Source organism: Orbicella franksi, chromosome 9 (genome assembly GCF_964199315.1).
Source record: "Orbicella franksi chromosome 9, jaOrbFran1.1, whole genome shotgun sequence".
NCBI classification, from domain to species: Eukaryota; Metazoa; Cnidaria; class Anthozoa; order Scleractinia; family Merulinidae; genus Orbicella; species Orbicella franksi.
Genome location: NC_138153.1, coordinates 30,010,174 through 30,038,138, shown reverse-complemented (window position 1 = coordinate 30,038,138; position 27,965 = coordinate 30,010,174). Strand labels below are relative to the sequence as shown.

Genomic DNA, 27,965 nt, shown 5'->3' with positions numbered 1-27,965 from the left:
CCCGACTTAGTTTCTTTGAATGTTTTACCAACAATTCTAGATACATCGGATGTTTTCACAGCTTTCTTTCCATTAAAGTATAAGGTAGGACTCTCTTCAGGACCAAGAGCAAAGAGGTCTCTCCTTCTCCAGAACCGCACGACAGCTCTGTAACCGTGTCCGTTGATTCACCGGGACGTTAAACTTTCCCTGGACAAGCAGTAGTAGAGTTTCGTGGGCTTCATCATCCATCGTATGCATGAAAGCTTCTCGCGCCCTTTTTTACTTTTCTCCAGCTTGAACCAACTGGAAACTACAGCAAAGCCAGAGGAGATAAACGGCATATAAAACCATTTTGAGCGGTCTGCTATGAGGAATGCCAGGAGTTACGCTCCATTCTAAAGATTTAGGAAATTTTCAAGGAATTAAGAATTTTATTTTGCAAAATTTATACACCTTTCGGGCTAAAATTATGCCACATGCTTATTGAAAAGATAGATTTACATAGAAGTATGTGGGTCGTTTAGCTCCCGATATCTGCTTTAAAAGAGCATTTGACAAGCTGTATTGTTCAAGGGAATCCCGCCAATCTGTCTGCTTCGTGACATTATCGCGTGAAGAGACTTATTACAATTTGCATCACCACGTTGTTACAAATTGCGTAGACTAACTTTCATTACAAAATGCTGCAACACTTATTACAAAATGCGTCGTTTGTATTTAGAACAAAATACTGCAGGTAATTACAAAATGCTGCAACTTTTACTACAAAATGCGTAAGGTATTACAAAATGCGTAGTTATTACAAAATGTCGCAGAACACTGTCTAAATGCCGCTCGTCCGTTATGACGAAAGTTAGAACAGTAGAATTGAACTGTCAGGACCGCGACATGTGTCGGTTAGGTCTGTAGAAGCAAGAGTCCGTGATAACGGATGTTTTTTGTAATCAAAAGTCTATAATTTTGATTTTGCCGGGGATTCAGCAGCTATCCATATTAGCGGGGTGTCCGAAATAGGGAGGTGTCCACAAGGCCAGAAATGGCTGTATCCATATATTCCAATCACCACACCCTTCAATAACAACACGGCACTTATTCGAAACATATGATCTCTGGAGTTAACAATTGTGCGAGTATGAAGGGGTTACAACCCGATTTACCACCGAGTCATAACACTTGTTTCAAGATATCGTACATGTCGTTCGAGAGTTATTACATTTTGCGTTATTTCAATATGCGTTAGAAAAACTATCACATTTTGCGTTGAAAAGTTAATACATTTTGCGTTGACTTTTTTATTACATTTTGCGTTAGTGTTACACTTTGCGGCGATTTTTATTACATTTTGCGTTAATATTACATTTTGTGGCGATTATTACGTTTTGCGGCGTAACAACGTATACTGGCAAAAATGATGTACGCAATGGGCACCTTAAATTGTCTTGAACAGTTCTTATGACTCGTGAAATAGTTGATGGCAATATTTGGCGATTATACTAGTTACTAGAGACAACACTGAAATGAGATAGTTCGTCTTCTTAGCAGCACTTCTGTTACAGAAATTTTCTTTACAGCAGTGAAGATTGCATTCATTCAATTCTAAACCCTTGCACGTCAGCTTATTGAAGCATTCATCGGAGGTTTCACATCCCCGTGCAAAAACCTCTCCGTTTCCTCTGGCATACAGCTTGGCGCAGTTATCAAGATAGGGCGCACAAGTTCCGTTTCTGATATTTTTCTCGCAATCTTCCCATGAAACTTCACTTGCACAAGAGAAGCATTCCAAAGCATGACCTAAAGGCAATCGATCAGTAATAAAAGACTTAATAAAAGAGTTGCTGGACGCATCTCAATCTTGCATTGGAACCATCTTGATTCTTCGATTCACTTTATCACTGGGGAAGACACGTTCCATTTACCTATTAATGTCATGCTCTTTATTCTTCTATCTGTTTATTTTCTTAGTTGAAGGAAATTAGTACGAAATAGTAACTCTCAAAAATAAGTCCAGGTTTTCTTTGAGGGCCCAACACAGGTTTGGCGGGATGCGGGATAGTTTTAAAATTTACAGCTCTATGCGGGATGAAAAGCGGAAAATCACACGTTACAGAAGTTACGCAGAGAACTGCTACTCTTACTAAGGCGACATTGGAATAAACATTCTGAGAGGGGCGGGATGGCGCGATTGAGGCAAAAATAGTGGTGGGATGCGGGACTGAAAAAACCTGTGTCGGACCATCTTCTTTTGGAAGCAGATGGGGTGGGGGGAGAGAGATGGGATGAAAATGTAATGTAGTCAGAAACTGTAGAAGGAAAGCTATTGCAATTCGGATTCACTTGGTGTTAGTAATTGCTTGCATTATTATTTCCTAATTTTATGTTTGAAGTTGTCCTATTTTTCTGCTAGGAAGTTAGTATGAAACAAGGAAGACATGGTTTTATAGGAGGGAGGGGAGGTAGAGGTGGAGTGGGATCGGGTGCTCATCGAGTAAAACAGTAACTGTACTAAGCTTTGACTTTCTGGCACTTGGAAATAATTATGAGTTAGTAATCAACCCCTGAATAAATTCGTAGTTATACGATATTGAAGGTTTACTCATTCATCCATGAAACAGTGGCGAACTAGCAAATTCGTTATGGCTGCGTACATAGATGATAGAGTCGTCAAATGAAATTTCGAACTTACCCCTGTAAAGAACGGCCAGCAGAAAGTAAACTCTGAGAGCGGGATTCATGTGTTGTAGACGAGAACAGTGCTTAGTGCCAAGCTATAGAGAAATATAACTCACTGTTGTGAGTGCAAGTCGTCTACACTGTTTATGAGGTCATCAAATACGAGTAAGCATCGAATGACAGAGAGATTCGTCAACACTTACTTTGCTGTCTCAATATCCTAGATATTTGTCCTTCATAAACCTCGAAACACTTTGTCTTAGTGTGGCAACACTGTGACAATGAAGATTAAGGTTTTAAAATCTAATGACATACCTCCAACTACACGCATTCTACGGCGCAAAGCGAAACAATGATCAGATAAGCATAAAGGAGCTTAAAACCTTTGTACCTATTGTTACAAATGATTACGCCATGAAGCGTGTTTGTTTTTTAGCTCAAGGACAGCTAGTCACCCGGTTCCATGGGCATTCATGGGTGAAACATTATGCGTAGAATTCATTCAGATACAAATGACATTTATTTGTGAAAAGCGTCATCTAGTTGAGACATATTCATCGGAACGGATGAGCGACCTGGGACCAAGTCATCGCTGTTCCGAAGGTAACCTCCGAATAGGTAATCTGGTTTACTTTGCTTTGCTGCATTCTTATTGCTTGCTTTACTTTTGGCTTTCTAGATAAACCATAGTCACTAGAGGGGAATGGTTATGAAAAACGACAAAGTTCTTTGTCGTATGTTCTTGTTCTCTTTTTTGGCCTTGACCGTGCACAAAACACAATAGTTGTTTACTTCGTACTGGGGAACTAACCAATAGAAACGTTTTGGCTACGGTGTATGAGCGCAAAACAAAAGATTGTGCACGGTGGTGGACCTTCCAACATACATCTTGGGATCTTTGTTTGCTTCTTTGATGTTTGCTGGGTTTCATAACCATTCCCCTGTAAAGACTATGGATAAACTTTGCACGTGGCCGTGCTCACTAAACCATTACAACCGTGAATCATTTAAATAGCAGCGCCATTATTTAATTTCAATGAACTTAAACGTCCAATTAAATTACGTCTTTATCATATGATTGGTTTCATTCTCTCGCTGAGCTTGAGCAGCACCTCTGTAACTGCACAGTCATGTTCTGTTGTCCTCTGCTAAACTGTTGGGCTCTGATGGGAATTAGCAGGCTAACTAGCTAACCAATTAATGATTGACGGACGGGTAGACTGACAGCGCAAGAGACTGATAGTCTGACAAACTGAAAGGCTCAACGGACTAACTCACTGATTGACTGTGACGGACTGACTGACTGACTGACACTGACTGACTGAATGACTGACGGACTGACTGAATGACTGATTGACTGACTGGTTGACTGAATGACTGTCATTTGCTTTTCCGTCGGACTGTTACTATTCAGTGTTGTTGCGAAAAAACCACATCACGAACTGAAATGTTTATTTATCGATTTGTAATTTTGATCTCCGATTTTGATCGGTACATTAATTGTTCAAAGTTCGATTTTCTATTGGACGTTGCATGTCCTTGCGACCAGCTGAGTGAAGTTCTATCACTGTATACTCCCCAAGGCAATTGGAGCCCATGTATGAACTTTTTATGAAAGGTGTTACGACTAACATTTTTGTAAATGAAAACTGAAGTAATTTTGTTTCGATAGTTCAACAATATTTAAAAAGGAAAACCAGCAGAGGTATTAAGGATAAACTTGTCTTGAAGAAGGCTGCACCTGCAAGAAGTAAGAAAGCTATTAGTTTTTAGTCTGAGGGCAGGTGGGAAGATGGGGTTAGGTGACCCTATATAAGTAGCTCAAGGATTACAAGCAATAGCCCTTTTCAAGGTAAGATTTTCTCATTTGCATTACAACGTATTTCAACGTGGATGCCAGGCAATTTCGGGGTGAAACAACAAAATAGCCCGAATTGCCTCACATCCACGCTAGATTATGTTCAATTATATTGTAATCCAAATGAGAAAAGTTAACAGTGAAAAGGGCTATTAAAGGTACGATACTTGGAGTTGAACCAGTTTTTACCACACAAACCCTTTGGCTCTTTGGTTATTTGCGTCTACGACACTTCTCAGGAGCCAATTTTAGACTCGATCAGCAAAAAGGGACAACTATTCTTATATCGTGCTCGGTTAAAGATATTTCGCTGGTGATGGAGGCAACTTTTCTCCATAACAACAGCCACTACTACTCATAATGCAGTCGACCTTCCAACTGCAAAAACTTTAAATCTAGACAGCAGCTTAGCATACCTGATTTGACACGTGTAGCAAAGTATGTGGCCCGAAATCCTGGGTTTAAGCCATCGAAACCACGAAGATAGCTGTCAGACTTGAACCGTACAAACAATGCTCTTCCGCTTGAAAAGATGTTCGGCGGAGCCTTGGTAGAGCCACAGTACCGATTCAGCAATGGACTGGTTACATCTAGGCCATCTCTAACTTCCAAAACGTCAGTACAGTTTGGATCAAGATTGATCGGAGCTAAGAATACAAAACTAACTCTGTATTCCTCAGGAACGCGGATTCTCCATATGCATTCCATCTCGCCTGGATAATCTAAAGCAAACCTTGGGCTATGGACATAACCACGACGATCCGTAAATGTCCTGTTCCTTGGGCATTCGTCTGAAGAAAGAGGAAACAACGACTAATGCATTGAATCTAATTTAGTGATTGCTATAGTAAGTGCATGGAAGCTTATAGCTGTACATAAAAATGTCACTGTTCCATAACACCAATGCGTAAAAAACAATCATTTTCTAAGAGATGCAAGTGGTTTATTTTACGATGATTCGAGGTGATTTGCTTGACTGAAAGATACTGTCTCTTATTTAGGTAAAACACACAGATATCCGTTGACAGCAGTAAACGTGGCTAGGCCTATAAAAATCCATTTTCTAAAGTTCAAGGCACCACTCATTTTTAATAAGTATCGTCATTAGCTGAAGTACAAATAATAATGTGTCTTAGTCGATCATTGCACTCACACATCGCTGATGAACAACAGATTGAAGAAGAATGACTTATTATTGGACATATATATATGAGAGAAGATTGCGACTCAAAATATTGATACGTGCATTTACCTGCAAGGCTTCGGATGGCTTTATACGTTGTGCGAAATCCTTTATTGTTCGTAAGTTTGTTCGTTACGAAACGAAGCCAGCTTTCGCGTCCGCTAACATAAATAGGAGAGGGCGGGGTAGCACCGCAAAATTTTCCAATAAACTTTCCTTTAGAAGTTGTTCCAGCTCGAACTTCTAGAAAGTCACAGGCACAGCTCTTGTTACACGGATGAATGTTGAAGTCACCCATATCGAATGAAAGAAGAATGTGATGTCCTATTGGCACTGATATGATCCAGGAACAGTCGTGTTCAAATCCGTAATTGTGTGGAAAATCTGGACTAGTCAATATTCCAGACATGTTTGTTAGGTTCCTGTTTGTTGGGCAAGGGCCTGGCAGTAGTAATTAAAGATTGGATGTTAGAGATAAAAAAGTTATACTTTTCATCATACCATGCACCCATGTTCATTGACATATTGTTTCAATCATTTTCAGAACCATTGTCATTAAATTGCAGTCAAACCTCTAATAATGGCCACCTCTCTTTAACGCGGCCACTTTTTTTTGGTCCCAGCGGAAAGCCCGTACATGCACTCTTGTTTTAGTTTCTCTACGACAGCAACGGCCACTAAAACGCGTCCCACCTGCCAAAATAACCTCTCGACAAGGGCTAGTTAATCAATGACGGACGAACGGTATATATACAAAACCACACTTTTAATTGGAAAAGGTCACTAAACTTGATCCGAACTACGCGTCGTTGGTCTTTGTTTCTGTTTATACTTTTTGTTTTGATGTATTTTTATTGGGTTCCGTATTAATATGCTACAATAAGCATTTTGTTTCTGAAATATAAATATTGTAATCCGGAAAAGAACAGGTGACATGTTACACAACTACCTTACTTTCCCTTGTCCTCAAGATGGCCGTTGTAGATAGTTTCAACGGTATCATATGAGTTACCTTCGTCCATTTTCACGACTTCATAAGCGCCAATGAAATCAAGGTAGATGCTGTCGGGTAAAGTCATGTCGACCATCATCTGACGTCCTCGGGTATACACCACTGTATTCGATTTGGGGAAACAGAACCATTCAAGAACATTCGAAGCAGAAGATATTCCGTTATAGACAACGACTTCACTTTTAGAACAGGACACAAATCCGCTGATGTTATAAAAGAGCAATGCGAACTTCAATCGATGTTCAGCTGGGGCCGTGATGCGCCATACGCATCTACTGATGTGGCTTGATTCTTGTGGTTGGGGACTGGCTATCACACCACGGTCCGTTGTCATGGAGATGTCGGTGTTGGAACGTGTACATTCTAAATGTATAGGAACAAAAATATTACCAATGTTGAATATTTTTTAGGTACTAAGAGCTTTGCGCGTTCTATATATTCAATCCGGAATTGGTGTTCCATAGCTCTGTCGGTCCGATAAAACTACATTGTTCTGACTTGAACCGGCTATGCATGGTGAAAACATGTTCAGATCTTCCACAAGATGCCAATCTTTAGAGTACAGACAGTGTTCGCACAAAAGTCCACATCACTTCAGTATCAGGTTTATCGAGGCTGGCCCATCCAGCTACGTGGCAGGACTTCAGATGGGACTGTTAGTGAAAACATAGCGACCTGTCTTGAACTAAATTAAAGCTGGCATGGTCTCCACTTAAAATCCTTGGTAGAGAGGAGGCAAAATGATCGAAAAACCTTTTCATGCAAGGGAAATACTACTAAACTTTGTAATTTCATCGAAAGAATTTATGAACAGTTCGGTATGATATGTCATTGATTATACGGACCGCTTCTATGGCAGCTACATCAGTTTACAACATAATGGCTTACCTCGTATTTCATAATCACCTTTTGCGGGTGATTTAGAGTTAGGGCAAGCTCCGGGAAACACAGCAGCAGAATGAACCCTGGGATCCCTCTTGAGGTAACGCTCTATAATGTTAACGCTGACATTCTTACTTAAGTCGGTTTTCCAATGGAAAAGGACCAATGCACTGAACATGCAGCCATCAAACTTGTCATTGGACCCTCCGAGGGTGATCCTATCTGGTTTACTAAAGATGGCTATTTTGACACTTGTGTCTTTAGTCTGCATTTCCTGACCACCATCAGTGCTGTAAGTGACCATCTTTCCATATCGTTTAACCTCAATATTGTGTCTTTGCCCATCGCAAAACGTTTTGTTGTGAGATGGAGATATGCGCAAGTTGAAATCTCCATCTTCGTGTTTGTAATAAAAATTGACTTTATCTTCTTCTTCCAAAGAAATTTTGAAAAAGTTATCTGTGTCTCTACTAGTCACAAGTATTAAATCTCCCTTGCAACTTGTGGAGGAGAATTCAAGTTGAAATATGGCTCCTAGGAAGGCCGAAGTCGTGTTGAAATGGTACTCCACGTAACTTGTCTTTGCTCTGAAAGTTACTCCATTCCCCGAGGCTGTTTGAAAAAGAATTAAACAGAATTAAACTATTTATCGAAATAAACCTAAATACATGTAGCAGATAACTTCAAAACATGTCAATCAGTGGACTCACTGTGGACGTTTTCAAACACTTCACTAAGTAAAAATATGAGGATGGACCGATGCAGTGATGTTTATTATTTACGGTACACCTACAAACAGAGTAAGCAACAGATAATATTTTGAGAGTCTTTGATTGGGCACAATACTACTCTTAATACTGATTTATTCCAGTCTCAAGTGACATTCCAATGATTTTATTGCTCCAGCAGGTTTTATCTTCTTGCCTTGATGCTTTCAAGATTTGGCAAGTTAGACCAATCCAAAAAGTTTAGGAGAGACCACTTTGCCATTGAAATAGCGTCACTCAGTCCCCGGCGGTGCAAGTGTTTTTCGTCATTTACGTGCGGGGCAAAAACAGTATGGGAGGAGGGAAACTGGGGGAAGCCACTTTGGAAAATCAGTGGTATCGAGATGCTCAATTGTCATTTCTATCAACAATCATAGGGTGCTAAATATTTTGAGCTAATTGTAAAGAACTGGAAAAAATGTAATTGAGATACATTGTGACAAAAGTAGTCGATTCCTATCAAACGCTGAACAAACAAACAAAAATTCCCTAAATTAAGATAAATTTTGTCGCGACTGGTTTTGAAGGTGTAGCCATCTGTATTCAATTTTACTTCAATCAGACCAGCGTTCAATTTGTATTATTATTATTATTATTATTATTATTAAAACTAAACTTTGCTTTCTTTTTTTAACGACTTTAATAAAATTGTTATCGTAAATAGTTTTGTGCTAGAAGCAATTATCATGTGAAGTTTTAGTGAAGAGTTTTAGTGACCTATGCATACAAAAAAAAATTATTATTAGTATTATTATTATTTCTTCTAACCAACAGTTAATAATGAATACAAGAGCGCGCATTGGATATGAGGTGATAGATAGCCAACGAGGCGCCTGGAACCGAGTTGGCTTTAATCATATCATATCCAACAAGCACGAGTGGAATAATTGATTTATTACAAACGCCCCCAAAAATAGAAAAATAAAATAAAAATAAAAACGCCCTCAAAACTAACGCGTACGCTTACTATATTCGCAGAACATGGTATAATTGCTCATGTACCATGATGGCTAAGTCAGTGAAAACTCTTGAACTGCATTATCCAATGATCAGTTTTAAATACAAGTCATTATTCAAGGATTTGCAACTTCGCCTGTGGAACACCTGCCTTATAATTTCCCTTTTTTTTCTTTGCGAACCACTACCAAGAATACATTTTCTACAATTATAGTTATCATCATTAAGCAAAGTTTTATTATTTTTTGCCCTGTGTTTACATATTCTATAATTAAAAATTCGTGTTTTGGTTGAAATCTGTGTTGAATGGGTCATTTTAAACAATACTAAATAAGACTGGTCATTAAAAGAAGAAGTTAAACATAAAACTCTTTTCACTATAGACAATTACCTTTCTGACCACTTACCATAGCAGAGAGCTTGCCTTGTACAATACAGAGCTAAACAAACATGACAAAGTTAGGCGTTAAAATACTTTACTAGCAAGACCGACTAATAATTTTTCCATGTGGTTTTGGTTTTTGCTTTTGTTTCTGTTGCTATACAGTGGTCGGTTTAAATTAATAACTAAGCACATAGTTCTGAAATCGCTGATTATCACAGAATAAGAATTGTACCGAAAGCTTTCGCAGGATAAAAAGTTCGTTCGTTTGCATATATTTTATTCTTAAGGTGAAATACATTTTTACTCTTTAATTATAAATGAGGAATATGTACTGAAATTACCAGTCAGAACAATGTTTCGAGTTAATTGTCGATGACCATTTCACCAGACATCACCGCAAGTGTTTACTTCAAAGGCCATCTGACGAAGACGTTCAAAGTTTTAATCTTTGATTTTTCTTTCAGCGGGTTTTTGGGCTGAGCATAATATGCTTGCCGGTAGACATGCGGGGTTCAACAAGAAGCTAAAAGAGTTACGGTGAAGGAAAAATAAAACAGAACTGAGGAAAAGATGTAATTTTTTTCTCCCAATGCGCAAAGAGAAAGAAAATCACTATTGCCTCACCAAGGAACTCATATCTGTAGAGCGTTTTGCTGAGTCCCTTTTTTCATGAAAAACTGCTTCTATAAATTCGAATTGTAGCCCATCTGTCAAACGCATCCTGTGGAAATCGCCAGTTAGTTTTATCTCTCAGGAGCGGAAAAATCAGATAATCTGCCATCCACGAGATTAGTTTTCAATTATTCACAATAATTTAATATTTCTGCGAGTGACTTCATTCGTGCTTTCGTTCTTTTCATCTCTTTTTTTTTTTTTTACGAGAGGCTGTGATCATGAGGTAATCGTGTTAAGGAAAGCAAAATCGAGTCAGCGATTTTATGGTAAGAATGCCTTTCTTTCCAAAAATTCCAATCGCAAACAAGCTAGTTGTTGTGTAGCTCAGTGTTGGAAAACCTTAACGAATCAGGTTGTGAGCATTGCCCAAGAATCTGCTTCTCATTTAAAAAAGTGATCAAACCTTCTTGTTTTTGCCTAAGATTAACGAGGGACTTACCCGCCAGCGAGATTGTAAAATGGTACCAAAGACTTCCTTTACTCATCTTGAAACTATACTTTTATCTATTACAGTGCGAGATTCATGCGTTGAAATTATGGTAATCCCGAACTCACGTGCCTTATTAAATGAAAAGAAGACATCCGAGTAACGAAGTGATTGACAAATGTCCTTAGGCGCCAGAGATGTTTCCAGCTGACATTAAGAATCATAATGAGGCGTTCTCTGCCAGAACTCAAAAACAAGAATTTTAAAATACATATTAATTATTAAGTTACATGCTCAAATGACAGCCCAACGAAATTTTGGAACCTACTAATCTCCTCGCCTGCATCACCCAATATAAATATGTTTTTTTTAACAATTATTTTCACGTTTTCTTTCATTCTCAGACCATACAGAGCTGATAATTTGTATTTTTCAGATACTTCCCTGCCGCACTACAAGTTTATTTTTATTATTTCCACGTTTATGCGTATTCGAAATTTTTATTTAAATTGTACTTTATTAATATTGTAATTATACACTGCAAGTGTGATAAAATTTCGGCTTATTTATCATGCCATTGAAGAAACCATTTTCCTTTAATACGCTTGATATATGCCGCCTTTCTTCGACCGCAGCAGCAAGTGCCAGTAAAAACAGAGTAAGAAACTTGAGTCAAAAATATTAAAACATCAAGAAATTGTGAGCATTTTGACCCAAATACTTCGAGTGTATTAATTCACTCAGTTATAATATATTGAAAAAAGCTTTTAAGTTTTCATAAGAAAAATTTCAAGGCTGGATAGATTTGAAAAACAAAATAAGTGAGTTTCCTTAAATGAGGCAGTCACGATTGTGTTCAGAAAATGCAGTGTAATGCTTGCAGTCTTCGATTTTTTACGAAAGCATCTGTATAGCGCTGCTCAAGTTCTTTCAATAACACAGGCATTTCACAAAAGATTTTACAAAAAATTTCACAAAAAATGTCGCAAAAGATTTCACAAAAAGTTTCACAAATTTCAAGCGTTTCACTGAACTTTTCGCAACAATGAAATTTCAAAGTAAAATTCTTTAGTTTTTTGCCCCTCATGCAGTGTAACATGTTTAGGCTGTTATCGTTTGTCGCCTAGGTAATTTCGAAATATTTAGTTTACGCTTGGTTTTAGTTCAGCAGCTGAACGAAATACAAGAATGAACTCTTGATTGATAATCACTTTGTTATGTAATCACTCTGCAGTAAAACAAAAACAAAATAGCGAGGAAAAGGTTGTTGTCACTCATTGTGGTAGATGCAATAATAATCGTGGTAGATGCAATAATATCAGTATGTGTTGATTTCCTATAGACACTGGTGGTAAGGCAGCCATCAGGTTTAAAAAGGTACTTCTCCCAGAGGCGTAGGTTACATCGATTTGAAGCGGGGTTACATGGGGCAGCCTCCAAGTGACTTTGACAATAAATCAAAGTTCAAAGTCACTTGAAAGATTTTAAAGCAAGCTGCCCCATATAACCCCACTTCAAATCAATGTAACCTATGCCTCTGGGAGAAGTACCTTTGTAAACCTGAGTTAGCCTCTCTGAATAAATGGAATGAACTGAGAACTTCATGTAGACATGCAAACAAATTCGTCCGGAAAAATGCTAAATTTTAACTTTTAAAGCTTCTGTTGTTACACAATAGTAACAGTGTTTATCTATAATTTCCAATTTTCTTCTTTTTTGTAAAAGCGTTCACTTATTGTAGCTATCATATTTCCAACGGTTGCATGTGTATTTGAAATCAGTGTAATGATGTAAATTCGCATTTGGCAATTTTATCTCATGAGTGCTGCACACAAGCTGTGTACTACGAAACTAAATAGTAATAAAATGTCAAGTCAGATCACGGGCAATTTGTCGGGCGTTTTGATTATAAGCGCATTTGAAGCCCATTTCTGCCGCTGGGGGAAAGTATAATTGCTTCCTTCGAACATAAATCGACTTGAGCAAACTCGCTATATTTACATACTGATTCAGAAAGTAAACAAAATGAGAGAGGCAAACATTAGCCGCTGAAGTGATCGAGTTTTAAACGAGACTAAGGGTTTAAGGGCCTCAGTTTGATGCCACACTTTGTTAACCATGTTTGAGAGCGTTGTGTCAAAGTCTGCCACCAATTATTTTCCGTTTGCTTCACCCAAATACGAGGTTTTCCATCAAATTCGCCGGCCAGGCCGAATTGAGACGATACTAGGAGCTGAAATTCGGGTGATTAAGCGTCTCTGACTGCCGGTATTCATAGTTGTCCGGAGGTATTACTATATAGTTGTTTGTTTTCCTCAGTTTTCATACTCTTGGATTTTTTAATTTCATCTTCCAGTCTTTCTTTCATCGCTTGATTAAACAATTCCTCGATGCAATTTATCGAGGCTTGATGATAAGCAATAGTATTCGAGAAATATTTGCATGGCCCATACTGCCAAGGACGAAATCCTTGATGGTGTCGCACATCTGTCACTCCCAGCCTTTCCACTAATGTACCTATGTACACGTCTTCAAGCTTCAAAGGTTTCTTGGCATCAAACATTTGCACCATTTTCAGGACAAGGTCTGACGATAGCACGTAGCCTACGCCGCCACAAAAGGCAGGATATCTGGTTTTATTGTACTCTTCCACGGACACTCCATACTTTCCCTTACGGTGAGGTTTCCCATTGTACCTCACGTATCCGACATACAGCTCAGTTTTAGGTGTGTCGGGGTTTCCTAGATAGTCCATCAGTCTGTAACGATTGACAAAGACATCGTCGTCTGTTTTCATTACAAACTGAAAGTCGCAATATTTTGCTGCCCATTCCAGACCCATTTGTGTCTTCAGTGTTAGATTTTGATAAGTGTCTCTCTGTGCTCCTCTTGCTAAGTCATTGTACATCAAGTTTTCAGCTTTTAAATATTCCTCCTGTGTACTGTCTTTCGCTTGACCGACAAGAAACATTGTTTTCCATCTTATGTTTATTGATGGTCGCTTGCCCATGTTTTCCGAATAACTTTCCTTCTATCAATATTGTCTGGAGCAGTTGCAACCAAAATCAGAAGGAATAATGTTTGGGTGCATCGTGTACGGGATATTAAATAGGTTCGGTGTGGAAGAGTGACTTCTTTAGTTGTTGAGAATGGAACTTTTGCAGCCGGGCTAAATGACTCATTGTTGATGGTGAGCGCAACTTCCTTTACAGCCGCCGGGCTAAACGACTGTTTGTTGATGGCGAGGGCAACGTTCTGTGGAGCATCTTGCGGTGTACCAGGTGAAATGCCGCGACGATACAAGTCGCTTTTCTGCAAAAAGGAAATGATGACTGACACGGTGACAACGACGGAAATCAGCAATGCAATGAAAAGCCTTGAGTTTCGTACATGTGTCACCCGCGACAGCATTCTGACTTGCTATAACGTTTTGTAATAGATTACAAAGTTATATTTCAGCTTGAATTTCGCTGTTTTAAGAATCGTTTTGTCGCGAGTGCCTGGTTTTGAAGGTTCGCCACTGCGCCAAAAGCCAAATATTCGGGCCCGAATTCGCTCGAATACGGATCGGCGCACGCCGCGTATGCCGCAATGTTCTGACGTATTCGATTACCACAACAACAGCAACAACAACAACAAGAACAATTTATTGGTATTCCCATATAGATGGTGTTACCTAAATGCAGAATCGCTAAATAAAAATTCAAAAAACGAAACAAATTACAACAGCAACCAGGAAGAAAAATAAAAATAGTTAGTTACAAGATTCTTCATTTTAAGTTCTAGGGTTACAAAGTTCTCTTATTTATAGTGCTTCATATGTAAAGTAACCTAGTGTTTTACAAATAAAAGTATCAGCATTGTTAAATAGAAATATTGTTTTCTCTGTGTTATTAAAGGAATCAAATTTTGGATATTTCTTGATGATGTCATCTGTGACTTGTTGTCTAATATTATTGTATCGGTCACAATGAAATAAGAAATGCATTTCATTCTCAATTTGGTTAGAACAGCAGTACTGAAAAATTCTAAGAGTTTCAGGTAATTTAGGAGTACAGTGTCGCCCAGATTCAATTCTAAGATTATGATTACCAGATCGGAGTTTTGCCAAAGCTTGTCTATGTTTGAGGTTCTTTACTTGTTCTAGGTACTCAGATCTGCTTACATCTCTTTTAAAACTTGAGTAGAAATTCAACTTTCTGTTACGGCTGACTCGAAATACACCTGGAATATTCTAGAGGAATCCGGCCTGTTTTTCCGTATTCAAATTTAATACTCGTGAATGACTCGAAGTGTTCGATAAATCATACGGGCCACGTTTTGGTAGATTAATGTTGCATTAGATGTTCTTCGAAGATATAGCGATCATTTATGACTCGAACATTTTCGAATACTCTCAGTTGTTCGAGAGTTTGCGACTGGAACACGCGATGCACGACGCCACTTCTGACGTGAATGTCTTCGAATACTAATGAATACGTCAAGTATGCTCTAATTTTCGAGAATCGCACACTATAAATTTGAAAGTTATGTCACATTTTTCACAGCCAAAGATGTATTGCGTCGGCAAGAACGGGCTTTATGCAGGTAATATACGCTACCGCGTAGTTCATTCAGACAACACGCTAGTGTTCCGAAGCGTCCGACTGGAACACGAGCTCGAGACTCATGCAAGTATGAAACGTGTTCATGTTTGAATACTGAGGCATACGTGAGGTTTTAAGGTATTCTAAACGACACACTTTATTATGAAAAAGCAGAAGTTCGGAACCATCTGAGAAGCAGTCTAAAAAAACACTTACATTTTGTATGCAAACTTTAGAACTAGATGCTGCTATGTTACGAAAGAGAATTAGGGATGAATTATTGAATTGCTGCTTTGCATATTTAGAGCGGTTTTCAGTTGAGTGTCGAAAGTAATTAGACAATTACTTTGGTTTTGGTTTTGGTTTTACTACAGTTCGAGATTAGCTGAGAAGTCTAATCGGTAAGTTATTGGTTTTGGTTTTGGTTTTGGTTTTGGTTTTACGACACTCAATTGAAAACCACTCTAACATCATTATTATTTGGTTCAACAATTGGAACCCTCTTAACATTACCATAAACCTTTAGAGGTGTCTCACACAAAAGGGATGTAGTGCATCCGATTTAATCTGTAGACATTGTATATAAACCCCATATCAAATTAAAACTTATAGAGCTGGCTATCAAACTATACCAAGGACTTTCAAATAAAATGAATTGCCAAATTTTTCTAGACATTTTAGTGCTGGCGTCCAAATCATTATTATTATTATTATTATTATTATTATTAGTATTATTAGTATTATTATCACATTTTGAAAGCTACATGTACAAGTCAAAGTGAACTTTGTTTCTTGTTAATTTAATTTGTTTCTCAGTTTCTGGACACAAAACTCTAAAAAAATTGCCTGTGTGTTGCCATATTCAATCGCAGTAAAAAGTTACAGAACATTTCCAAAACAGGATTAAAGAATGGTGGAGTGATCATTCAAAAATCACTCTCAGAGAAAAAATATTTCAAAATAAAAATTAACAGACATCATTGATAATCTAGCTACTGTCCAAAATTTGAGGCAGCCTTACTTTGACTTAGCTTTCAAAAAGTGATTTAGATGCTCGCACAGAGAAACCCTGAAAAATTCGATAACTCATTTTATTTCCAAATCCTTGGTATACATGTACGTGTAGATTGATAGCCAGCTTTATTGGCTTTAATTAGACATGCTAAATGGCGTGGGTGCAAGACACTCTGAAAGATATAGGGTAACCTCAAGACAAAGAGCTGAAAATTCAAACCAAGACCTGAGATCAACACTAAGTGTTGACAGGATTGATGACCAAAAAGTTTTACAGTCACATTTGGAAAGCTACACTGTAAGCACCTGGGTTTCTAGTGCATGCAAAAACATACTTAAGATGCCTTTGAGAGGAGAGAGAGTTGTGTTGCACATTAATTAAGTTTACAGTGCAAACAAAGTATGAAAGGATGTGAGGGCCAGAGTTTGTGGGCTTAAAAACATTAAAAACGATTAGAGCAACAATGTTCAAGGTTACAGATTATGTTTCATTTTGTCCTGACAAAGGTAGGCAAGCTCTAGAAGTCTTTCATTTTTTGCTAGATATGGTGCAAACTTTTTATGCATTAATTAATCCAATCAAAATTTGAGTATCAAATTCATTATTGTTCTGAACTTTCAGCTCTTAACCTGAAATGAGTGGCTAATAGTCACTCTGAACAAACAGAATGAACTGATTAGATAACTTCATGTAGACATGCAAACAAATTCCTCCTAAGGCTAATAACCTAAATGAGTAATAAAACTCAATTTTCAATATTTACCTTTGGAAGGAATATGGTTAGTACAGTGGAACCTCGATTTAACGAGCCTCTATATAACGAGGTCCTCAGTATAACGAATGATTTTCATGGCCCCAGTAATAGTAGACTATACAGAAAAGAACCTTGATACAAAACCCTCTTATAGTGAACATACTTTGCCAATTCCTTGGCACTTCATTATATCAAAGTTTCACTGTAGTTTGACATTACTATAGCAAATTGTCTTGAAATTTGTAGTGGTCATCAATGAAACAGGGTTTACATGTACCTTAATATAATGTATATATAAAATAACAGATGACGAACTGATCAAATGTAGATTTGACTTGACATTTTATTACTATTTAGTTTTGTACTACACAACTTGTGTGCAGTACTCATCAGATAAAAATTGCCAAATGGGAATTTACATCATTACACTGATTTGAAATACACAAGCGACCATTGGAAATGTGATAGCTACAATAAGCGAATGCTTTTACAAAACAAAGGAAAGCTGGAAATTAGGAATAAACTCTGTTATTATTGAAATACAAGAGAAGATTTAAAATTTAAAGTTTAAAATTTAACATTTTTCAGGAGGAATTTGTTTGCATGTCTACATGAAGTTATCTAATCAGTTCATTCTGTTTGTTCAGAGAGGCTAACTCAGGTTTACAAATAATAAAGTACTTCTCCCAGAGGCGTAGGTTACATCGATTTGAAGCGGGGTTACATGGGGCAGCCTCCAAGTGACTTTGACAATAAATCAAAGTTCAAAGTCACTTGAAAGATTTTAAAGCAAGCTGCCCCATATAACTCCACTTCAAATCAATGTAACCTATGCCTCTGGGAGAAGTACCTTTGTAAACCTGAGTTAGCCTCTCTGAATAAATGGAATGAACTGAGAACTTCATGTAGACATGCAAACAAATTCGTCCGGAAAAATGCTAAATTTTAACTTTTAAAGCTTCTGTTGTTACACAATAGTAACAGTGTTTATCTATAATTTCCAATTTTCTTTTTTTTTGTAAAAGCGTTCACTTATTGTAGCTATCATATTTCCAACGGTTGCATGTGTATTTCAAATCAGTGTAATGATGTAAATTCGCATTTGGCAACTTTATCTCATGAGTGCTGCACACAAGCTGTGTACTACGAAACTAAATAGTAATAAAATGTCAAGTCAGATCTACAGTTGCTCAGTTCGTCATCTGTTATAATCACGCTCTAGTTCACTACTGAGCACTCTGAAAACAGATATGCAAATCACCTTGTTTATATATAAAATATATAGAGACTGACTAGTGAAAGAAAAGGGACCACTACAGATTTCGGTTCAGTACTTGTCTTTTCTTGTTCGTTTAGGCATACAACAACCTCACGGGCAATTTGTCGGGCGTTTTGATTATAAGCGCCTTTGAAGCCCATTTCTGCCGCAGGGGGAAGGTATAATTGCTTCTTTCGAACATAAATCGACTTAGAAAAACTCGCTATATTTACATACTGATTCAGAAAGTAAACAAAATGAGAGAGGCAAACATTAGCTGCTGAAGTGATCGAGTTTTAAACGAGACTAAGGGTTTAAGGGCCTCAGTTTGATGCCACACTTTGTTAACCATGTTTGAGAGCGTTGTGTCAAAGTCCGCCACCAATTAGTTTCCGTTTGCTTCACCCAAATACGAGGTTTTCCATCAAATTCGCCGGCCAGGCCGAATTGAGACGATACTAGGAGCTGAAATTCGGGTGATTAAGCGTCTCTGACTGCCGGTATTCATAGTTGTCCGGAGGTATTACTATATAGTTGTTTGTTTTCCTCAGTTTTCATACTCTTGGATTTTTTAATTTCATCTTCCAGTCTTTCTTTCATCGCTTGATTAAACAATTCCTCGATGCAATTTATCGAGGCTTGATGATAAGCAATAGTATCCGAGAAATATTTGCATGGCCCATACTGCCAAGGACGAAATCCTTGATGGTGTCGCACATCTGTCACTCCCAGCCTTTCCACTAATGTACCTATGTACACGTCTTCAAGCTTCAAAGGTTTCTTGGCATCAAACATTTGCACCATTTTCAGGACAAGGTCTGACGATAGCACGTAGCCTACGCCGCCACAAAAGGCAGGATATCTGGTTTTATTGTACTCTTCCACGGACACTCCATACTTTCCTTGCCGAAGAGGTGCCACACTCCGCCTCACGAATCCGAGATACAGCTTAGTTTTAGGTGTGTCGGGGTTTCCTAGATAGTCCATTAGTCTGTAAGGATTGACAAAGACATCGTCGTCTGTTTTCATTACAAACTGAAAGTCGCAATATTTTGCCGCCCATTCCAGACCCATTTGTATCTTCAGTGTTAGATTTTGATAAGTGTCTCTCTGTGCTCCTCTTGCTAAGTCATTGTACATCAAGTTCTCAGCTTTTAAATATTCCTCCTGTGTACTGTCTTTCGCTTGACCGACAAGAAACATTGTTTTCCATCTTATGTTTATTGATGGATCGCTCGCCCATGTTTTCCGAATAACTTTCCTTCTATCAATATTGTCTGGAGCAGTTGCAACCAAAATCAGAAGGAATAATGTTTGGGTGCATCGTGTACGGGATATTAAATAGGTTCGGTGTGGAAGAGTGACTTCTTTAGTTGTTGAGAATGGAACTTTTGCAGCCGGGCTAAATGACTCTTTGTTGATGGTGAGCGCAACTTCCTTTACAGCCGCCGGGCTAAATGACTGTTCGTTGATGGCGAGGGCAACGTTCTGTGGAGCATCTTGCGGTGTACCAGGTGAAATGCCGCGATGATACAAGTCGCTTTTCTGCAAAAAGGAAATGGTGACTGACACAGTGACAACGACGGAAATCAGCAATGCAATGAAAAGCCTTGAGTTTCGTACATGTGTCACCCGCGACAGCATTCTGACTTGCTATAACGGTTTGTAATAGATTACAAAGTTATATTTCAGCTTGAATTTCGCTGCTTTAAGGATCGTTTTGTCGCGAGTGCCTGGTTTTGAAGGTTCGCCACTGCGCCAAAAGCCAAATATTCGGGCCCGAATTCGCTCGAATACGGATCGGCGCACGCCGCGTATGCCGCAATGTTCTGACGTACTCGATTACCACAACAACAGCAACAACAACAACAAGAACAATTTATTGGTATTCCCATATAGATGGTGTTACCTAAATGCAGAATCGCTAAATAAAAATTCAAAAAACGAAACAAATTACAACAGCAACCAGGAAGAAAAATAAAAATAGTTAGTTACAAGATTCTTCATTTTAAGTTCTAGGGTTACAAAGTTCTCTTATTTGTAGTGCTTCATATGTAAAGTAACCTAGTTTTTTACAAATAAAAGTATCAGCATTGTTAAATAGAAATATTGTTTTCTCTGTGTTATTAAAGGAATCAAATTTTGGATATTTCTTGATGATGTCATCTGTGACTTGTTGTCTAATATTATTGTATCGGTCACAATGAAATAAGAAATGCATTTCATTCTCAATTTGGTTAGAACAGCAGTACTGACAAATTCTAAGAGTTTCAGGTAATGTAGGAGTACAGTGTCGCCCAGATTCAATTCTAAGATTATGATTACCAGATCGGAGTTTTGCCAAAGCTTGTCTATGTTTGAGGTTCTTTACTTGTTCTAGGTACTCAGATCTGCTTACATCTCTTTTAAAACTTGAGTAGAAATTCAACTTTCTGTTACGGCTGACTCGAAATACACCTGGAATATTCTAGAGGAATCCGGCCTGTTTTTCCGTATTCAAATTTAATACTCGTGAATGACTCGAAGTGTTCGATAAATCATACGGGCCACGTTTTGGTAGATTAATGTTGCATTAGATGTTCTTCGAAGATATAGCGATCATTTATGACTCGAACATTTTCGAATACTCTCAGTTGTTCGAGAGTTTGCGACTGGAACACGCGATGCACGACGCCACTTCTGACGTGAATGTCTTCGAATACTAATGAATACGTCAAGTATGCTCTAATTTTCGAGAATCGCACACTATAAATTTGAAAGTTATGTCACATTTTTCACAGCCAAAGATGTATTGCGTCGGCAAGAACGGGCTTTATGCAGGTAATATACGCTACCGCGTAGTTCATTCAGACAACACGCTAGTGTTCCGAAGCGTCCGACTGGAACACGAGCTCGAGACTCATGCAAGTATGAAACGTGTTCATGTTTGAATACTGAGGCATACGTGAGGTTTTAAGGTATTCTAAACGACACACTTTATTATGAAAAAGCAGAAGTTCGGAACCATCTGAGAAGCAGTCTAAAAAAACACTTACATTTTGTATGCAAACTTTAGAACTAGATGCTGCTATGTTACGAAAGAGAATTAGGGATGAATTATTGAATTGCTGCTTTGCATATTTAGAGCGGTTTTCAGTTGAGTGTCGAAAGTAATTAGACAATTACTTTGGTTTTGGTTTTGGTTTTACTACAGTTCGAGATTAGCTGAGAAGTCTAATCGGTAAGTTATTGGTTTTGGTTTTGGTTTTGGTTTTGGTTTTACGACACTCAATTGAAAACCACTCTAACATCATTATTATTTGGTTCAACAATTGGAACCCTCTTAACATTACCATAAACCTTTAGAGGTGTCTCACACAAAAGGGATGTAGTGCATCCGATTTAATCTGTAGACATTGTATATAAACCCCATATCAAATTAAAACTTATAGAGCTGGCTATCAAACTATACCAAGGACTTTCAAATAAAATGAATTGCCAAATTTTTCTAGACATTTTAGTGCTGGCGTCCAAATCATTATTATTATTATTATTATTATTATTATTAGTATTATTAGTATTATTATCACATTTTGAAAGCTACATGTACAAGTCAAAGTGAACTTTGTTTCTTGTTAATTTAATTTGTTTCTCAGTTTCTGGACACAAAACTCTAAAAAAATTGCCTGTGTGTTGCCATATTCAATCGCAGTAAAAAGTTACAGAACATTTCCAAAACAGGATTAAAGAATGGTGGAGTGATCATTCAAAAATCACTCTCAGAGAAAAAATATTTCAAAATAAAAATTAACAGACATCATTGATAATCTAGCTACTGTCCAAAATTTGAGGCAGCCTTACTTTGACTTAGCTTTCAAAAAGTGATTTAGATGCTCGCACAGAGAAACCCTGAAAAATTCGATAACTCATTTTATTTCCAAATCCTTGGTATACATGTACGTGTAGATTGATAGCCAGCTTTATTGGCTTTAATTAGACATGCTAAATGGCGTGGGTGCAAGACACTCTGAAAGATATAGGGTAACCTCAAGACAAAGAGCTGAAAATTCAAACCAAGACCTGAGATCAACACTAAGTGTTGACAGGATTGATGACCAAAAAGTTTTACAGTCACATTTGGAAAGCTACACTGTAAGCACCTGGGTTTCTAGTGCATGCAAAAACATACTTAAGATGCCTTTGAGAGGAGAGAGAGTTGTGTTGCACATTAATTAAGTTTACAGTGCAAACAAAGTATGAAAGGATGTGAGGGCCAGAGTTTGTGGGCTTAAAAACATTAAAAACGATTAGAGCAACAATGTTCAAGGTTACAGATTATGTTTCATTTTGTCCTGACAAAGGTAGGCAAGCTCTAGAAGTCTTTCATTTTTTGCTAGATATGGTGCAAACTTTTTATGCATTAATTAATCCAATCAAAATTTGAGTATCAAATTCATTATTGTTCTGAACTTTCAGCTCTTAACCTGAAATGAGTGGCTAATAGTCACTCTGAACAAACAGAATGAACTGATTAGATAACTTCATGTAGACATGCAAACAAATTCCTCCTAAGGCTAATAACCTAAATGAGTAATAAAACTCAATTTTCAATATTTACCTTTGGAAGGAATATGGTTAGTACAGTGGAACCTCGATTTAACGAGCCTCTATATAACGAGGTCCTCAGTATAACGAATGATTTTCATGGCCCCAGTAATAGTAGACTATACAGAAAAGAACCTTGATACAAAACCCTCTTATAGTGAACATACTTTGCCAATTCCTTGGCACTTCATTATATCAAAGTTTCACTGTAGTTTGACATTACTATAGCAAATTGTCTTGAAATTTGTAGTGGTCATCAATGAAACAGGGTTTACATGTACCTTAATATAATGTATATATAAAATAACAGATGACGAACTGATCAAATGTAGATTTGACTTGACATTTTATTACTATTTAGTTTTGTACTACACAACTTGTGTGCAGTACTCATCAGATAAAAATTGCCAAATGGGAATTTACATCATTACACTGATTTGAAATACACAAGCGACCATTGGAAATGTGATAGCTACAATAAGCGAATGCTTTTACAAAACAAAGGAAAGCTGGAAATTAGGAATAAACTCTGTTATTATTGAAATACAAGAGAAGATTTAAAATTTAAAGTTTAAAATTTAACATTTTTCAGGAGGAATTTGTTTGCATGTCTACATGAAGTTATCTAATCAGTTCATTCTGTTTGTTCAGAGAGGCTAACTCAGGTTTACAAATAATAAAGTACTTCTCCCAGAGGCGTAGGTTACATCGATTTGAAGCGGGGTTACATGGGGCAGCCTCCAAGTGACTTTGACAATAAATCAAAGTTCAAAGTCACTTGAAAGATTTTAAAGCAAGCTGCCCCATATAACTCCACTTCAAATCAATGTAACCTATGCCTCTGGGAGAAGTACCTTTGTAAACCTGAGTTAGCCTCTCTGAATAAATGGAATGAACTGAGAACTTCATGTAGACATGCAAACAAATTCGTCCGGAAAAATGCTAAATTTTAACTTTTAAAGCTTCTGTTGTTACACAATAGTAACAGTGTTTATCTATAATTTCCAATTTTCTTTTTTTTTGTAAAAGCGTTCACTTATTGTAGCTATCATATTTCCAACGGTTGCATGTGTATTTCAAATCAGTGTAATGATGTAAATTCGCATTTGGCAACTTTATCTCATGAGTGCTGCACACAAGCTGTGTACTACGAAACTAAATAGTAATAAAATGTCAAGTCAGATCTACAGTTGCTCAGTTCGTCATCTGTTATAATCACGCTCTAGTTCACTACTGAGCACTCTGAAAACAGATATGCAAATCACCTTGTTTATATATAAAATATATAGAGACTGACTAGTGAAAGAAAAGGGACCACTACAGATTTCGGTTCAGTACTTGTCTTTTCTTGTTCGTTTAGGCATACAACAACCTCACGGGCAATTTGTCGGGCGTTTTGATTATAAGCGCCTTTGAAGCCCATTTCTGCCGCAGGGGGAAGGTATAATTGCTTCTTTCGAACATAAATCGACTTAGAAAAACTCGCTATATTTACATACTGATTCAGAAAGTAAACAAAATGAGAGAGGCAAACATTAGCTGCTGAAGTGATCGAGTTTTAAACGAGACTAAGGGTTTAAGGGCCTCAGTTTGATGCCACACTTTGTTAACCATGTTTGAGAGCGTTGTGTCAAAGTCCGCCACCAATTAGTTTCCGTTTGCTTCACCCAAATACGAGGTTTTCCATCAAATTCGCCGGCCAGGCCGAATTGAGACGATACTAGGAGCTGAAATTCGGGTGATTAAGCGTCTCTGACTGCCGGTATTCATAGTTGTCCGGAGGTATTACTATATAGTTGTTTGTTTTCCTCAGTTTTCATACTCTTGGATTTTTTAATTTCATCTTCCAGTCTTTCTTTCATCGCTTGATTAAACAATTCCTCGATGCAATTTATCGAGGCTTGATGATAAGCAATAGTATCCGAGAAATATTTGCATGGCCCATACTGCCAAGGACGAAATCCTTGATGGTGTCGCACATCTGTCACTCCCAGCCTTTCCACTAATGTACCTATGTACACGTCTTCAAGCTTCAAAGGTTTCTTGGCATCAAACATTTGCACCATTTTCAGGACAAGGTCTGACGATAGCACGTAGCCTACGCCGCCACAAAAGGCAGGATATCTGGTTTTATTGTACTCTTCCACGGACACTCCATACTTTCCTTGCCGAAGAGGTGCCACACTCCGCCTCACGAATCCGAGATACAGCTTAGTTTTAGGTGTGTCGGGGTTTCCTAGATAGTCCATTAGTCTGTAAGGATTGACAAAGACATCGTCGTCTGTTTTCATTACAAACTGAAAGTCGCAATATTTTGCCGCCCATTCCAGACCCATTTGTATCTTCAGTGTTAGATTTTGATAAGTGTCTCTCTGTGCTCCTCTTGCTAAGTCATTGTACATCAAGTTCTCAGCTTTTAAATATTCCTCCTGTGTACTGTCTTTCGCTTGACCGACAAGAAACATTGTTTTCCATCTTATGTTCATTGATGGATCGCTCGCCCATGTTTTCCGAATAACTTTCCTTCTATCAATATTGTCTGGAGCAGTTGCAACCAAAATCAGAAGGAATAATGTTTGGGTGCATCGTGTACGGGATATTAAATAGGTTCGGTGTGGAAGAGTGACTTCTTTAGTTGTTGAGAATGGAACTTTTGCAGCCGGGCTAAATGACTCTTTGTTGATGGTGAGCGCAACTTCCTTTACAGCCGCCGGGCTAAATGACTGTTTGTTGATGGCGAGGGCAACGTTCTGTGGAGCATCTTGCGGTGTACCAGGTGAAATGCCGCGATGATACAAGTCGCTTTTCTGCAAAAAGGAAATGGTGACTGACACGGTGACAACGACGGAAATCAGCAATGCAATGAAAAGCCTTGAGTTTCGTACATGTGTCACCCGCGACAGCATTCTGACTTGCTATAACGGTTTGTAATAGATTACAAAGTTATATTTCAGCTTGAATTTCGCTGCTTTAAGGATCGTTTTGTCGCGAGTGCCTGGTTTTGAAGGTTCGCCACTGCGCGAAAAGCCAAATATTCGGGCCCGAATTCGCTCGAATACGGATCGGCGCACGCCGCGTATGCCGCAATGTTCTGACGTACTCGATTACCACAACAACAGCAACAACAACAACAAGAACAATTTATTGGTATTCCCATATAGATGGTGTTACCTAAATGCAGAATCGCTAAATAAAAATTCAAAAAACGAAACAAATTACAACAGCAACCAGGAAGAAAAATAAAAATAGTTAGTTACAAGATTCTTCATTTTAAGTTCTAGGGTTACAAAGTTCTCTTATTTGTAGTGCTTCATATGTAAAGTAACCTAGTTTTTTACAAATAAAAGTATCAGCATTGTTAAATAGAAATATTGTTTTCTCTGTGTTATTAAAGGAATCAAATTTTGGATATTTCTTGATGATGTCATCTGTGACTTGTTGTCTAATATTATTGTATCGGTCACAATGAAATAAGAAATGCATTTCATTCTCAATTTGGTTAGAACAGCAGTACTGACAAGTTCTAAGAGTTTCAGGTAATGTAGGAGTACAGTGTCGCCCAGATTCAATTCTAAGATTATGATTACCAGATCGGAGTTTTGCCAAAGCTTGTCTATGTTTGAGGTTCTTTACTTGTTCTAGGTACTCAGATCTGCTTACATCTCTTTTAAAACTTGAGTAGAAATTCAACTTTCTGTTACGGCTGACTCGAAATACACCTGGAATATTCTAGAGGAATCCGGCCTGTTTTTCCGTATTCAAATTTAATACTCGTGAATGACTCGAAGTGTTCGATAAATCATACGGGCCACGTTTTGGTAGATTAATGTTGCATTAGATGTTCTTCGAAGATATAGCGATCATTTATGACTCGAACATTTTCGAATACTCTCAGTTGTTCGAGAGTTTGCGACTGGAACACGCGATGCACGACGCCACTTCTGACGTGAATGTCTTCGAATACTAATGAATACGTCAAGTATGCTCTAATTTTCGAGAATCGCACGCTATGAATATGAAAGTTATGTCGCATTTTTCACAGCCAAAGATGTATTGCGTCGTCAAGAACGGGTTTTATGCAGGTAATATACGGTACCGCGTAGTTCATTCAGACAACACGCTAGTGTTCCGAAGCGTCCGACTGGAACACGAGCTCGAGACTCATGCAAGTATGAAACGTGTTCATGTTTGAATACTGAGGCATACGTGAGGTTTTAAGGTATTCTAAACGACACACTTTATTATGAAAAAGCAGAAGTTCGGAACCATCTGAGAAGCAGTCTAAAAAAACACTTACATTTTGTATGCAAACTTTAGAACTAGATGCTGCTATGTTACGAAAGAGAATTAGGGATGAATTATTGAATTGCTGCTTTGCATATTTAGAGCGGTTTTCAGTTGAGTGTCGAAAGTAATTAGACAATTACTTTGGTTTTGGTTTTGGTTTTACTACAGTTCGAGATTAGCTGAGAAGTCTAATCGGTAAGTTATTGGTTTTGGTTTTGGTTTTGGTTTTGGTTTTACGACACTCAATTGAAAACCACTCTAACATCATTATTATTTGGTTCAACAATTGGAACCCTCTTAAAATTACCATAAACCTTTAGAGGTGTCTCACACAAAAGGGATGTAGTGCATCCGATTTAATCTGTAGACATTGTATATAAACCCCATATCAAATTAAAACTTATAGAGCTGGCTATCAAACTATACCAAGGACTTTCAAATAAAATGAATTGCCAAATTTTTCTAGACATTTTAGTGCTGGCGTCCAAATCATTATTATTATTATTATTATTATTATTATTAGTATTATTAGTATTATTATCACATTTTGAAAGCTACATGTACAAGTCAAAGTGAACTTTGTTTCTTGTTAATTTAATTTGTTTCTCAGTTTCTGGACACAAAACTCTAAAAAAATTGCCTGTGTGTTGCCATATTCAATCGCAGTAAAAAGTTACAGAACA

General features: G+C 37.7%; 2 protein-coding genes across 4 annotated transcripts; both read right to left on the bottom strand.

Annotated features, from left to right (window-relative positions):
- Window positions 1-447: 447 nt before the first annotated feature.
- Window positions 448-14,579, bottom strand: LOC145496538 (tolloid-like protein 2). 3 transcript variants are annotated; one of them, XR_014050560.1, is made up of 9 exons: window positions 10,811-14,579; window positions 9,719-9,751; window positions 7,594-8,199; window positions 6,706-7,068; window positions 5,763-6,134; window positions 4,927-5,301; window positions 2,856-4,393; window positions 2,666-2,747; window positions 448-1,773 (listed from the first exon to the last, which is right to left on the bottom strand). XR_014050560.1 is itself a non-coding variant. In XM_081476232.1 (7 exons), the coding sequence occupies exons 1-7, from the start codon at window positions 10,854-10,856 to the stop codon at window positions 4,326-4,328; spliced, it is 1,863 nt and encodes a 620-aa protein (XP_081332358.1). In that variant the 5' UTR covers window positions 10,857-14,579; the 3' UTR covers window positions 448-4,325. The 3 variants fall into 3 exon arrangements, 1 of the variants encoding a protein (XP_081332358.1); XR_014050559.1 differs by having other exon boundaries at window positions 448-2,747; XM_081476232.1 differs by having other exon boundaries at window positions 448-4,393.
- Window positions 13,071-13,808, bottom strand: LOC145498621 (beta-1,3-galactosyltransferase 1-like). Its single transcript, XM_081478520.1, has one exon. It carries the CDS (start codon window positions 13,806-13,808, stop codon window positions 13,071-13,073), a length of 738 nt encoding a protein of 245 aa, XP_081334646.1.
- Window positions 14,580-27,965: the final 13,386 nt, after the last annotated feature.

What these genes read in the sequence shown, in the direction of transcription:
- LOC145496538 (XM_081476232.1), bottom strand. Translation starts at nt 10,856, where the DNA reads ATGAGTAAAGGAAGTCTTTGGTACCATTTTACAATCTCGCTGGCGG. An exon ending in AGTCGTGAAAATGGACGAAG is followed by an intron (nt 6,135 to 6,705) that starts GTAACTCATATG and finishes TACTACTGCCAG; the next exon opens with GCCCTTGCCCAACAAACAGG. An exon ending in AGCCATCCGAAGCCTTGCAG is followed by an intron (nt 5,302 to 5,762) that starts GTAAATGCACGT and finishes CTCTTTCTTCAG; the next exon opens with ACGAATGCCCAAGGAACAGG.
- LOC145498621 (XM_081478520.1), bottom strand. Translation starts at nt 13,808, where the DNA reads ATGGGCAAGCGACCATCAATAAACATAAGATGGAAAACAATGTTTCTT.